Source organism: Caretta caretta, chromosome 6, assembly GCF_965140235.1.
Source record: "Caretta caretta isolate rCarCar2 chromosome 6, rCarCar1.hap1, whole genome shotgun sequence".
NCBI classification, from domain to species: Eukaryota; Metazoa; Chordata; order Testudines; family Cheloniidae; genus Caretta; species Caretta caretta.
Window position 1 is genome coordinate 110050899 of NC_134211.1, and position 13135 is coordinate 110064033.

A 13135-nucleotide genomic window follows, 5' to 3' on the forward strand; every position below is an offset into this window, starting at 1 on the left:
AGGTGTGTCTTGAACTGGTTTGGAGACTGGTCAGCTGAAGCACTGTACCAAGTTGGCAAAGAGTTTACAAGCAAAATGGATCTGGAGAAGCCAAACTACACTGTGCCAGACTATTTGCCAGTTGTATATGACAAGTTACCACAACCGCCATCACATCGGGAAGCTATTGTAAATAGCTGTGTATTTGTTCATCAGACCCTTCATCAGGTGTGTTCTGCCGTGCTACTCGGATCTCTAGTGCCGTGTTCTAGTGGACTGACAAAAGTTCAGTAAAACAATGTTGCCCCATGACAATATTGAGTTTAAAAAAATCTAGATATTATATAATCCTAATGTTTTATGTATACAAACTTTTGACAAAATCCTTTTCCTTTGGAAAGGCTAACGCTCGTCTAGCAAAACGGGGAGGCAGAACTATGGCCATCACACCACGTCACTACTTGGACTTCATCAACCATTATGTCAACTTGTTCAATGAGAAAAGGAGTGAGCTGGAGGAACAGCAGATGCATTTGAATGTTGGTCTTCGAAAGATCAAGGAAACTGTTGACCAGGTACATACCTTTAAACTTTGCTTTTTAAAATAAAATTAGAGCTATTAAAACGTTTTAAAACTGAGTTTAGTCTGTATAGACTCTAATCTTTTAATTCATGACAGTTGGAAGAACTGCGTAGGGACCTGAGAATAAAGAGCCAGGAGTTGGAAGTAAAGAATGCAGCAGCTAATGACAAGCTGAAAAAAATGGTGGAGCATCAGCAACAAGCTGAGAAGAAAAAGGTGAAATCAAAGCTTTCTTTACCTTTTGTACATGTGCAGTATATTCAGAAATAACATCTTACAGGTTGCACAATCTTTCTCTTAGGTTATGAGCCAAGACATTCAAGAGCAGCTGCACGAACAGCAAGCAGTAATTACAGATAAGCAAATGAGTGTGAAGGAGGATCTAGACAAAGTCGAGCCTGCTGTCATTGAAGCTCAGAATGGTAAGTCAGCACTGACAAATAACTACAGCATGCCTGCCTTTAGGGGTTTGGGGCTGATCCAAAGGCTCTTGAAGTCAGTGGGCATGCTTCCATTTGCTTCAGTGAACTTTGGGTCCTTCCCTTTATCAGCAGTATCTTAATCTTTAGTGTGGAAGCAGTAGAAATAAAATAATTCACTAGCACTACTGAGCTTCCAAACTTCTCATTATTGCTACTGTAGACTTGCATTCTAAGCCGTATTTTTATTAAACTTTGAGCAATAAAGTGTCTTAATGGTTCACTGTTTTTTGTCAAGCTTTGCTAGATTTACTTACTATCTTTCAGTATACCAGGCCACATTAGAATAGGAACTCCTGAAACAGCAGTAGGTCAGCAAACACTAGGAAATTTCTGGTGTGCACTAGTATGGTCCACATAGTTAGTTAGTCTACAGCACACTACCTTGCTGTGCACTTACACTCCAGCTTATTGCTCACTGTTTACTAGACAAGCCCCTAATGTGTTCTGTCTCTGCTGGTGCTGCCTCTTAAGAGATAGCAGTGTCTGGTTCATGGAATTAGTGATTTAATAAACGCTATATAAGTATCATGAATGTAAATACTACCTACAACTTATTTACTCTAGAGTTAGTTACAATGGCTTCTCAGTGGATTGTGTAAGAGGAGGAAGGACTTCTAACTCACCATTTGCTTAGGTATACAGTCACTCACTGTAGAGTCATAGCCTTGTGTCAAAGTTCCTCCCCCACTCTGAACTCTAGGGTACAGATGTGGGGACCTGCATGAAAACCTCCTAAGCTTACTTTTACCAGCTTAGGTTAAAACTTCCCCAAGGTACAAATTAATTTTATCCTTTGTCCTTAGAATATCCACTGCCACCACCAAACTCTAACTGGGTTTACTGGGAAACGTAGTTTGGACACGTCTTTCCCCCCAAAATCCTCCCAACCCTTGCACCCCACTTCCTGGGAAAGGTTTGGTAAAAATCCTCACCAATTTGCATAGGTGACCACAGACCCAAACCCTTGGATCTGAGAACAATGAAAAAGCATTCAGTTTTCTTACAAGAAGACTTTTAATAGAAATAGAAGGAAATAGAAGTAAAGGAATCACCCCTGTAAAATCAGGATGGTAGATACTTACAGGGTAATTAGATTCAAAACATAGAGAATCCCTCTAGGCAAAACCTTAAGTTACAAAAAAGACACACAGACAGAAATAGTCATTCTATTCAGCACAATTCTTTTCTCAGCCATTTAAAGTAATCATAATCTAACGCATACCTAGCTAGATTACTTACTAAAAGTTCTAAGACTCCATTCCTGGTCTATCCCCGGCAAAAGCAGCGTACAGACAGACACACAGACCCTTTGTTTCTCTCCCTCCTCCCAGCTTTTGAAAGTATCTTGTCTCCTCATTGGTCATTTTGGTCAGGTGCCAGTGAGGTTACCTTTAGCTTCTTAACCCTTTACAGGTGAGAGGATTTTTCCTCTGGCCAGGAGGGATTTTAAAGGGGTTTACCCTTCGCTTTATATTTATGACACCTTGTTTTTAGGCTCCTTAACTTGTGAACTCAACATAGCTGCCAGGTGCAAACTCTTGCTCTTGTAGTAGTGCTTGGAGGCTTCTGATAGTTCAGCTTGCTCTCACACAAGTGAGAATACTGGTGGAGGGTTTTCAAAATGTGGAAAGCATTTGGTTTTTACAAGAGAGGTTTAATTCATTTTAGATATGACCTGAAGCTTAAAAATCTCTCAACAATCACAATGAATATTTGCTAATTCCTGTCTTACTATTTTGCTGTCTTTTCTTCCATTTTCTTCCCAATCAATACCCTTCCTTTCTCCTGCTTAATCTGGCTTGACCACTGTGATTAGCTGTAAAATCAATAAAGAAGCAGCATCTGGTAGAGGTCCGTTCTATGGCCAACCCACCTGCAGCAGTGAAGCTAGCACTAGAATCCATCTGTCTACTATTGAGTGAAAGTACAACTGACTGGAAACAGATACGTTCCATCATTATGAGGGAAAACTTCATTCCAACTATTGTAAACTTTTCTGCTGAGGAGATCAGGTGAATAATTGCAGGTACCAAGCTACTGCTGGGAATAGAAAGAAATTGTTCACAAGATTTTCACAATAGAAATCTTACTAGTAGTCACAATTGGTGATGTTAGGGCTTGTTTTCTACCTCACAAAAAGCAGAATTAATCTCATATGCATATGCAGAATCTCCATATTTTATGCGGTGAACAAAATATCAAACTCTGTCATATATTCATGAAGATGATCTATCAGGGAGAAGATATGCATCTCAGGGCTAAATTTTACTCTTAAAATAAATTTTAAAGTATAGTCTGAGTAGCACATACTGCCATCAGAGCACTGGGATATAGACTATTCCCAGTAATTGAACTTAAATTTCTTTCTTTATTTCCCAGCAGTAGCCTTAAATCCCTGAAAATACCTTTTTTGTCCCCTTAATAGCTGTAAGCTCTATAAGGAAGCAGCATCTTGTTGAAGTAAGAGCAATGGCCAACCCTCCTGCTGCAGTAAAACTGACTTTAGAATCAATCTGTCTTTTGTTGGGTGAGGAGACAAATGACTGGAAAAAGATCAGACCAGTTATTCTCAGAGATAATTTCATCAGCAGCATTGTCAACTTTAATACTGAAGATCTCAGGTATTGGTTTTAGTTTATCTACTGTAGTAAAGGGGCAATTTCCTCTCAGTAACTCTGCGCTGACAGATTGAACACTTGCACACATGCTGTGTTAAGCACACAGGGTACCTCTTCTTTTGCAGTGACTCCATCTGGGAAAAGATGAAGAAGAATTACATGTCAAATCCAAGTTACAATTACGAAATCGTAAACCGAGCATCCTTAGCGTGTGGCCCCATGGTAAAATGGGCAATTGCACAGGTAACTCTTCTGCAGTTGATACGCCAATGTAGAATGCTTCAGTGTTATGTGGGAAATCAAACACCTAGTGATCAGTACTAGTTCTACCGTGCTGGAAATATGCAAGGACTCAGAATCCACAGACTTCCATCACTCAAAGATCTGTGGCATCTTGTCTAGCTTGCTATTGTAGGTAAAAACAGAAATTGGTCTCAAGTGAACGTGCAGAGTAAGGTGTTGAGTGTTCTTGAATACTCGGTTAACTGTTCCATGATTAACAGGATCCTGCAGTACATTTCATAAGAACTTGTATGTAATGATTGCAACCCTACAACTTACTTTTTCAAAAGACAGTTGAAAATATCTGTTTTAATAATCGTGACTAATGGCTGGTCTTTTTGCTCTGTAGCCAGTTTTGTGTACACAGACCAGATTTTGTTGCCTGGTTTGATCTCATTTCTCCCACCTGACAAGGGTGGGGAATGTTGTAGAGCAGTGTGATCGTGTCTTACTGAGGGGAGGGCATCTAGCTCTGAAGTAATGTCAATGGCAAGCACAGACACCATCTCATCCAGCCCTATCCAAAACCCAGGTTGGTTATTTGTGGGTGTCGACTTTGGCCGAGGGTTTACAGGTGGGATTTTAGAAGCTTTAGTAGAGTGCTGTTATGGGAAAACAGGAGGGCTCCTTCAGTGGGGGCAGGGGCAGGCTAATCCCAGTGTGCAGGGAAAAGGAAACGCTAATTTGGTATTTACCCCAAAAGGGTAAGTTTCCCTCTTCTAGCCTTCCAGACTCATTGCAGTGTCTCCCCTGCCTTCATCCTACACGCCCTGAGAGAGAGCTCTGGCATCACGGGCAATTGTCTCTGCACTGCATGATTTAATTTGAAATTTGATCAAAATCTGGAGGCTTCCCAAAGAACTTCAGTCTCACTTCAGTGAGATGAATAGTGCAGTCCACACCTCTTGGCTGTTTCAGGCGACCTGCAGACTCAGAATAGTGAATCAGTTTAAGCAGAAGACTAGAAAATTAAACTTTTTAAAATGAAATCCTGAATACCTAAAATCCTGAGGGGTGCCCTCAATCCATAAAAAACTATGCTTGCTGATTTACATGGTCCCAAGTCACGTGGTAAATTCCATTCTAGAAAGTATCTAGAACTGACTGTTCACATGTTTCACAGCTGAATTATGCGGATATGTTGAAACGAGTAGAACCTCTCCGCAATGAACTACAGAAACTGGAGGATGATGCCAAAGACAATCAACAGAAAGCTAATGAGGTAGAACAGATGATTCGTCATCTCGAGGCCAGTATTGCTCTCTACAAGGAAGAGTACGCAGTGCTGATTTCAGAGGCTCAAGCAATTAAGGCAGACCTGACTGCAGTTGAAGCAAAAGTGAGAATACTTAATGTACCATTTGTCCATTTTATTGGCTTCTCTTTGATGTTTCAGGGGGTGGGAGTAGTGGCTTTCAAACATTCTATATACCTTTCTAAAACAAAAGGCTTTAATGGCCTCTCTACACAACAGTTTGTCTTTCAGTATGTTTCATCCTTTGGACTTTTTACAAAGAGCTTTGCAGATCATTGATAAACAGACCAGAGTGAGGATTACTCTTCCAATCACTGCCTCATGCTGGCCACCCAATTAAGTTGGCAATCTGTCTGATCAGGACGAGGCTAGCAGGTGGGATGTTACTCAAAACCAAGGAAAGCTAGCATAGGTAAAACCAGTCCTTTTTCACAAGCACAAAATTCACCCATTAGACTGATCAATTCTGTAAGTCTCAAATGTGTTTCAGAGGAATTTTGATTACTTAATGCTTTTAACAAAAAGTTGAGTGTCTGCCTTTTCTCATATTTTAAAACTATCTTGCAGGGTAACTGTTATATTAATGTTCTCTTTAGACAAGTCTAGTGAAGTCAGGTCAAACAGTCCATACAAATGTCCTCTTATTTTTTGGTTCCTTGAGCTGCACTGATGGAATCATAGAAATGTAGGGCTGAAAGGGAACTCGAGTCCAGCCCCCTGTGCTGCAGCAAGGTAAAATAAACCTAGTTCATCCTTGACAGGTGTCTGTCCAATCTGTTTTTTAAAACGTCCAATGATGGGAATTTCACAATCTCCCTTGGAAGCCTATTCCAGTGCTTAACTACTCCTTGTAGTTGGAAAGCTTTTCCTCATATCTAATCTCTATTTCCCTTGCTGCAGATTAAACCCCTTACTTCTTATCCTACCTTAAGTGGACATGGAGAACAATTGATCAGTCCTCTTTAGAACAGCACTTAACATATTGGAAGACTCTCCCCGTGGTTGTCTTTTCTCGAGACTAAACATGCCCAATTTTTTAATCTTTTCCGTAGGTCAGGTTTTCTAAACATATAATCATTTTTGTTGTCCTTCTCTGGAAACTCTCCAACCTGTCCACATCTTTCCTGAAGTGTGGTATCCAGAACTGGACACAGTAATCCAGCTGAGCCCTGATTGCTGTATAGATTGGGACCAGTACCTCTTGTGTCTTACTTAAAACACTCCTGTTAATACGTTCCAGAATAGTAGCCGTTTTTGCAGCTCCATCACATTGTTCACTCAGACTCAGTTTGTGATCCACTATAACCCCCAGATCCTCTTCAGCCTAGCCAGCTAGATCGGGATGGGCAAACTTTTTGGCCCAAGGGCCACATCGGGGTTGCAAAACTGTATGGAGGGCTGGGTAGGGAAGGCTGTGCCTCCCCAAACAGCCTGGCCCCTGCCCCCATCCAACCCCCTTCCACTTCCTGCTCCCTGACTGCCCCCCTCAGAATCCCCTACACATCCAACCCCCCTGCTCCTTGTCCCCTGACCGCCCCCTCCCGGGACCCCCCCGCCCCTAACTGCCCCCCCGAGACCCCACCCCCTATCCAACCCCCCTGTCTCCTGACTGCCCCGCCCCCTATCCACACCCCTGCCCCCTAACCGCCCCCACAGGATCTCACCCCATCCAACCCCGCCCCCGCTCCCTGTCCTCTGACTGCCCCAACCCCTATCCATACCTCCGCCCCCTGATAGGCCCCCCGGGACTCCCACACTTATCCAACCACCCGCTACTCCCTGTCCCCTGACTGCCCCCCGGGAACCCCTGCCCCTTATCCCCTGGCCCCGAGCCCTGGCACCCTTACCATGCTGCTCAGAGCAATATGTCTGGCAGCTGCGCCACCCAGCTGGAGCCAGATATGCTGCCCTGGAGGAGCGTGCAACCCCGCCGCCCAGAGCACTGGCGGCGTGGCTGTGGGGGAGTGGGAACAGCAGGGGAGAAGCCGAGGTAGCCTCTCCGTCCACGAGCTCGGGGGCCGGGCAGGACAGTCCCGTGGGCCAGATGTGGCCCGCAGGCCATAGTTTGCCCACCTCTGAGCTAGATCCTAGCCCAGGGGTGGCCAACTTGTAGCTGCGGAGCCCCATATGGCTCTTCAGAAGTTAATATGCGGCTCCTTGTATAGGCACCAACTCCAGCCTAGAGCTACAGGCGCCAAATTTCCAGTGTGTCAGGGGGTGCTCACTGCTTAACCCCTGGCTCCGCCACAGGCCCTGCCCCCACTCCACCCATTCCCACCCCCTCCTCTGAGCCTGCCGTGCCCTCACTCCTTCCCCCTCTCCCCCAGAGCCTCCTGCATGCCACAAAACAGCTGATTGGGGAGGCGCTGATCCACAGGACTGCCAGTGGGCAGGAGGCACTGGGAGCGGGGGGTGAGGGGAGAGCTCATGGGGGCCGGGGGCCTGCTGATGTATTACTGTGGCTCTTTGGCAATGTACATTGGTAAATTCTGGCTCCTTCTCAGGCTCAGGTTGGCCACCCCTGTCCTAGCCAGTTGTCCTAGCCTGTTCTGCAGTTGTTTTGCATTTGATTTTTTTCTCCTTCCCCCTTCCTGAATTTCACTTGTTGAATTCAGATCAATTCTCCAATTTGTCAAGATCATTTTGAATTCTAATCCTGTTCTCCAAAATGCTTGCAACCCTTCTGTCCCTTTCCACTACCAGAACTGTAAAATTCACAGCCCAAGAATACTAACAACCAAACTTCCGGAGTTGTATATGCACTCATAGTTGTTTTCTGGACATACGTAATTCTGAAAATTTGGGTCCAAAGTCTGGTGTATTGGGCAAACTTGTTTCTCCATATAGGTTGCAAATGCGATAATTATGGGAGCCTTCATTTTGAATAAAGATATATATTATATTGACCATTCCTTAATTTCTAGGTAAACCGTAGCACAGCTCTCTTGAAAAGTCTGTCTGCCGAACGTGAAAGATGGGAGAAGACAAGTGAAACCTTCAAGAACCAGATGTCTGCTATTGCAGGAGACTGTTTGCTTTCAGGGGCTTTTATTGCTTATGCTGGTTACTTTGACCAGCAGATGCGACAGAACCTGTTCACTACATGGTCCCATCACTTGCAGCAAGCAAATATCCAGGTAAAGATTGATCCACAATTACTAATGTCATGACTACCACACGTGTTAACATATATTGTAATGAATTACTGCTTCATAAATGAGAAATCACAAGGTTTTCACAAAAGATAAAGATCAAATTTGATCAAACTTTGGGCTCTCTTTGGGCAAATAATAATAATGTTTTACTCTACAGTTCCGTACAGACATTGCAAGGACAGAATACCTTTCCAATGCAGATGAGCGTCTTCACTGGCAAGCAAGTTCTCTACCTGCAGATGACCTGTGCACAGAAAACGCTATCATGCTTAAGCAGTTTAATAGGTACTTCATTTGTACAATAAGTACAGAATGTATGGGGATAAACTTAACAATGGATCGGTGCACAGAACTCCCACTGAAGTCAATGGAATTTACACACACCTATCAAAAGGAAAACTTGATTGAAACTTTATCATCAAACTGAATATAAATGCTTTGAGAGATTTTGAGCGCTGTCCGGCATCTACATAGTACCCATGATAGCAAATTAAATTCAAGTCTTAATAATCTCTTTCCATTGTGTTTATAAGCAAAACAACTTGCATTTTTAGTGTACTTCACTATTATACCAACTTAGCTCAAACTGAAGCTGTTAGTCAGTCTGTATTGACTGAAACCTTAAAGTATCCTTTTGATAGTTGTATCTAATTAGATCATTAACTGTTATCTTCTCCAAACAATGACAGTGATCCTCCATATTCCATTTCATGAGCCCACATTCTCCAAAAAAGATTTAGAATATTAACTCAACCTGAGTGGACTAAATGCCTTGTATCAGAAGCCTTAAATCAGTCATACAATGGAAATATTTTTTCACTAACGTAGGTATCCACTGATCATTGATCCTTCTGGACAAGCCACAGAGTTCATTATGAATGAATACAAGCACCATAAGATCACTCGTACTAGCTTTTTGGATGATGCTTTCAGAAAGAACTTGGAAAGTGCATTGAGATTTGGTAACCCTCTACTCGTCCAGGTTAGTCTCTTGTTTACATAAATTAGAAAAAAAAAATTGTGGTTACATTTCCCAGGAAGTACACTTGAAATCTTCACTTGCTGGGGCTTAGTTTTATTGCTACTCTGGTAATTCTGTGCTTTTCAGGAATTAAATAAATGAAGGTCCTTGTGTAGACAATGGATCAAAATGCAGCAAAGATCATCTCCCTTACCTGTTGTTCTAACTACATTGCTCCCCCTCTCCTACCATATCAAGGTCAAATTTAAAGGCCTTTCTCAGCTGTGCCCCTTGCTACTTAATAATTTGTCACCTATTGTGCCCCTTCCGCTTCACCAGTGATTTGACTATCCAGTCTGCTTGTCCACTCCCCTTCAGTGACTCTTCACTCACCATCCCTCCTGCGTAGAACAGTCCCTACACTGATCTATAATGCTCCTGTTTTTTAAAAAAAATCTTAAAACTCACTTCTATGGATGTCTACAGTAAATAGTCAGTGTTGAAATAGCTAGATTGGAGCAGATGGGAGAAGCCAAATTGGCTTGATGAAAATACAAAAAATAAGGCAAATGTATAAAAGTACATCTGTCTAGAGATGGTACCCATTCTTGTAGTATCCAAGCACCTCACAACACCTTAAGAAATAAGGATATATTATCCCTATAGCACAGATGGGTAAAACTGAGGCACAGGTTAATTTACTTTCCAAAGGTGTTGGTCTCCATCACCCTCTTATTGCCTGTGCTCTTAAATTGTGAGCTGTTTGAGGCAGGATTTAGGTCTAATATTTGGAGCAATGGGAGCATCACTTCTGATTGCGGCCTCTTGGTGCTACTTATAATCTGATATCTACACAAGAAAACAGCAACATTAAGAAAGCCAAACTGAAACATTACTTGAGTATGCATCCGATGAAGTGAGCTGTAGCTCACGAAAGCTTATGCTCAAATAAATTGGTTAGTCTCTAAGGTGCCACAAGTACTCCTTTTCTTATTACTTAGGTATGTAATCCATCATCCAAAATGTCTGAATAGCATTTGATAGTAAAAATTAAACTGTGTATAGCTTATTGTATGGGGAATAACATTGGACTATCAGCAGTTACGCACATGACCAAAACTTCATGTGGATTACTACTAGAGCTTTTCCCAAGCCGGGGAAAATATGTGATCCAGATCAAACTTTATTCAAGCTTGTTCCAGCACAGGTCCATTTAGCTACCGTTCTCTTCATTACTCTCAATTGTATTGCTGTTTAGGATGTGGAGAGCTATGACCCAGTTCTGAATCCTGTGCTGAATCGTGAAGTCCGGAGAACTGGAGGTCGAGTGCTTATTACCCTGGGAGACCAAGATATTGACTTGTCACCATCCTTTGTCATCTTCCTCTCCACCAGAGATCCAACCGTAAGGAACTCGTACAAATTTGTTTAGCTTTCAGCAGGGCAGAACATGTATTAAGCCAACAAAATGATCCTGATATTTATTTTGATAGGTTGAGTTTCCCCCGGATCTCTGCTCTCGGGTTACATTTGTCAATTTCACAGTAACTCGCAGTAGTTTACAGAGCCAGTGTCTGAATGAGGTCCTGAAAGCTGAAAGACCAGATGTTGATGAAAAACGTTCTGACCTCCTTAAACTTCAAGGTATGTTTCTGAAAAATCAAACTATAAAAATGAGTCATAATTAGTCAGAGAATTAGAGGAGAATAAACTTGACTGTCACTCTCTTACTAATATACAGCTATTCTTTTCATAGTTGAGGAATGTGATATTTTGGAACGTTCTGTTCTTCTTCGAGTAGTGTCCCTTTGGGTGCATCACTTTAGGTGTCTGTGTGCCCAGCACCTCTAATCAGAGATTTTTGGTAGAGCCCGGGCATGTGCTCTCCCTCCCTGCTATTTAGCACTGCAAGGGGGGGAACCCCCCTCACTTCCTTCTCTACTGCCTTTGGCCTCTGAGGGAATGAGCAGTTGTCCCTTCCTCATCTGTGTCATTAGCATAAGTAGTGTTTGTTTTGTTATCTTTCTTCTCCTTAAAAGTAGTTAGGCTAGTGTTTCTTTATTTTATTTTATTCCTTTGGGTTTAAAAAAAAAAGAGAGAGAGAGAGAAAGGAAAAGAAATTCACTTTCCTGCCCTGTCTGGGGGCATTCCTCCCCCCCACCCCCAGGCATCTAGTAGATTCAATTTTTTTTCCAGTTTAAAAAAAAAGAAAAAAGTAAAGACGTTCTTCTGCATTCTTCTCTGCTAGAGGATGACAACCCCATGCCCAGGGGCTTGCCTGGCTCTCTCTGCTCCAAGCCATGCCTCTCCTGCCAGGAGTCAGTTCCTGTAATGGCCAGACACTCACTGTGCCTGGGAGACCTTCACAGAAGTGCTTTACCTGCCACATCTAAAATGGCAGCCTCATAGGAGCTGCGAGCTGAAGTTAAAATTCCTCCCTGTGGAGAAAACACTTCAGTCTGCAGGGGACTCCGGTGGGTGCTGACCCCGGATCATCCCCAGAGCCTTCACTTCAAAAGGGGTTGAGTCGTGAAGAGGAGAGGAGAAGAAGAGAGAGAAGAAAGAAAGACAAAGCCACCAGCAGACTCCCCCTGGAAAGGCTGGTAAAAAGGACTCCTCTGAGCAACTGGCCAGCCAGAGGGGTTCCCCAGTGCAGCCATCTTGGCACTGATCCCAACACATGGTTCCGAGTAGCTGGCCAGCCAGTGGGGCTCCCCAGAGCTGCCACCTCAGTAGGAGATACCAGCAGAGGGACCTCCTGCTGTGAGCTCTGCTGCAGGAGGGCACCCTCGGCATCACAGCTCTGAAGCAGGAACCTGAGAAGGGGTCTCCTGCTGTAAGCTCTGCCCTGCTCTGAGCTCTGCTCTGGCACTGTCCCCACTCCAGGGGCTTCCACAGTCAGGCTCTCAGGCAAGGGTACCACCCCCTAAGGAGAGGGGACAATTACCGTATGCATCCGATGAAGTGAGCTGTAGCTCACGAAAGCTTATGCTCAAATAAATATGTTAGTCTCTAAGGTGCCATAAGTACTCCTTTTCTTTTTATCTCTACAAGAGCGGAACAGAGAAACCCTTTGGTACCAGGTACAACAAAACTCCCATCTAGGAAGTGTTCTGCACCTTCCCAACCATCCATAGTGACAGCACACTACAGACACTCCTCTGTGGTACCACGTGAGCCCATGGTAACACATGTGCTCTGATACTCTGGAGACCTGTGGCCTGGTACCCAGGGAGAGACAATTACCGTACCATCTCTAAAATAGTGGCACAACAAAACTCTCATTTAGGGAATGCTCTGCCCAACTATCGATACTGACAACGTACCACGGACACTCCTCTGTGGTACCAAATGAACCCATGGTACTGCCTAAGCTCTGGTACCCTGGAGACCTGATGATTGGGAAAGAACCACAATCCCCATCAGTTGGTGCCAGGACCCCGGTATCGAGCACATCCCAGCACTCAGAATCACTCTTGGCACCGGGCTGTATACTGCCAATACCCTAGTCAGCTGCACCCTTACCCACTGGCGAATCTGACACTGGCCAGGAGGAGATCATTCCCTGGCCCCTCGTCGTGGCCCACCATCACACTACAAGGGTCCTCCCCAATCCCATCACACCAACCTACAATCGAGGTACGGGCCCCCTGAGGTAAGCCCACCGCCCATGCCCACCTTCCTCCCTCTCCCCCGCCAAGGCCATATTATAACTCTTTGGCTATGTACACACACATGTTGCGACCGTCTCTGTTGTCTCTCAGGGAGAGTCCACCAGATGGTTTGCTACAACCTGGCTGTCCATAGCACCTGAGCCAGG

The 13135-nt window shown here is 43.9% G+C and overlaps 1 protein-coding gene across 1 annotated transcript in view; it reads left to right on the forward strand.

Annotated features, from left to right (window-relative positions):
- Positions 1-13135, forward strand: part of LOC125628853 (cytoplasmic dynein 1 heavy chain 1-like) — a 99656-nt gene that overhangs the window by 63529 nt on the left and 22992 nt on the right. The window contains exons 48-59 of the mRNA XM_075129882.1: positions 3-207; positions 381-554; positions 659-778; positions 864-984; positions 2861-3056; positions 3788-3905; positions 5068-5283; positions 8124-8336; positions 8512-8639; positions 9183-9336; positions 10574-10720; positions 10809-10959. Coding sequence (XP_074985983.1) covers positions 3-207; positions 381-554; positions 659-778; positions 864-984; positions 2861-3056; positions 3788-3905; positions 5068-5283; positions 8124-8336; positions 8512-8639; positions 9183-9336; positions 10574-10720; positions 10809-10959 — 1943 coding nt within the window. The remainder of the gene's footprint in view (positions 1-2; positions 208-380; positions 555-658; positions 779-863; positions 985-2860; positions 3057-3787; positions 3906-5067; positions 5284-8123; positions 8337-8511; positions 8640-9182; positions 9337-10573; positions 10721-10808; positions 10960-13135) is intronic.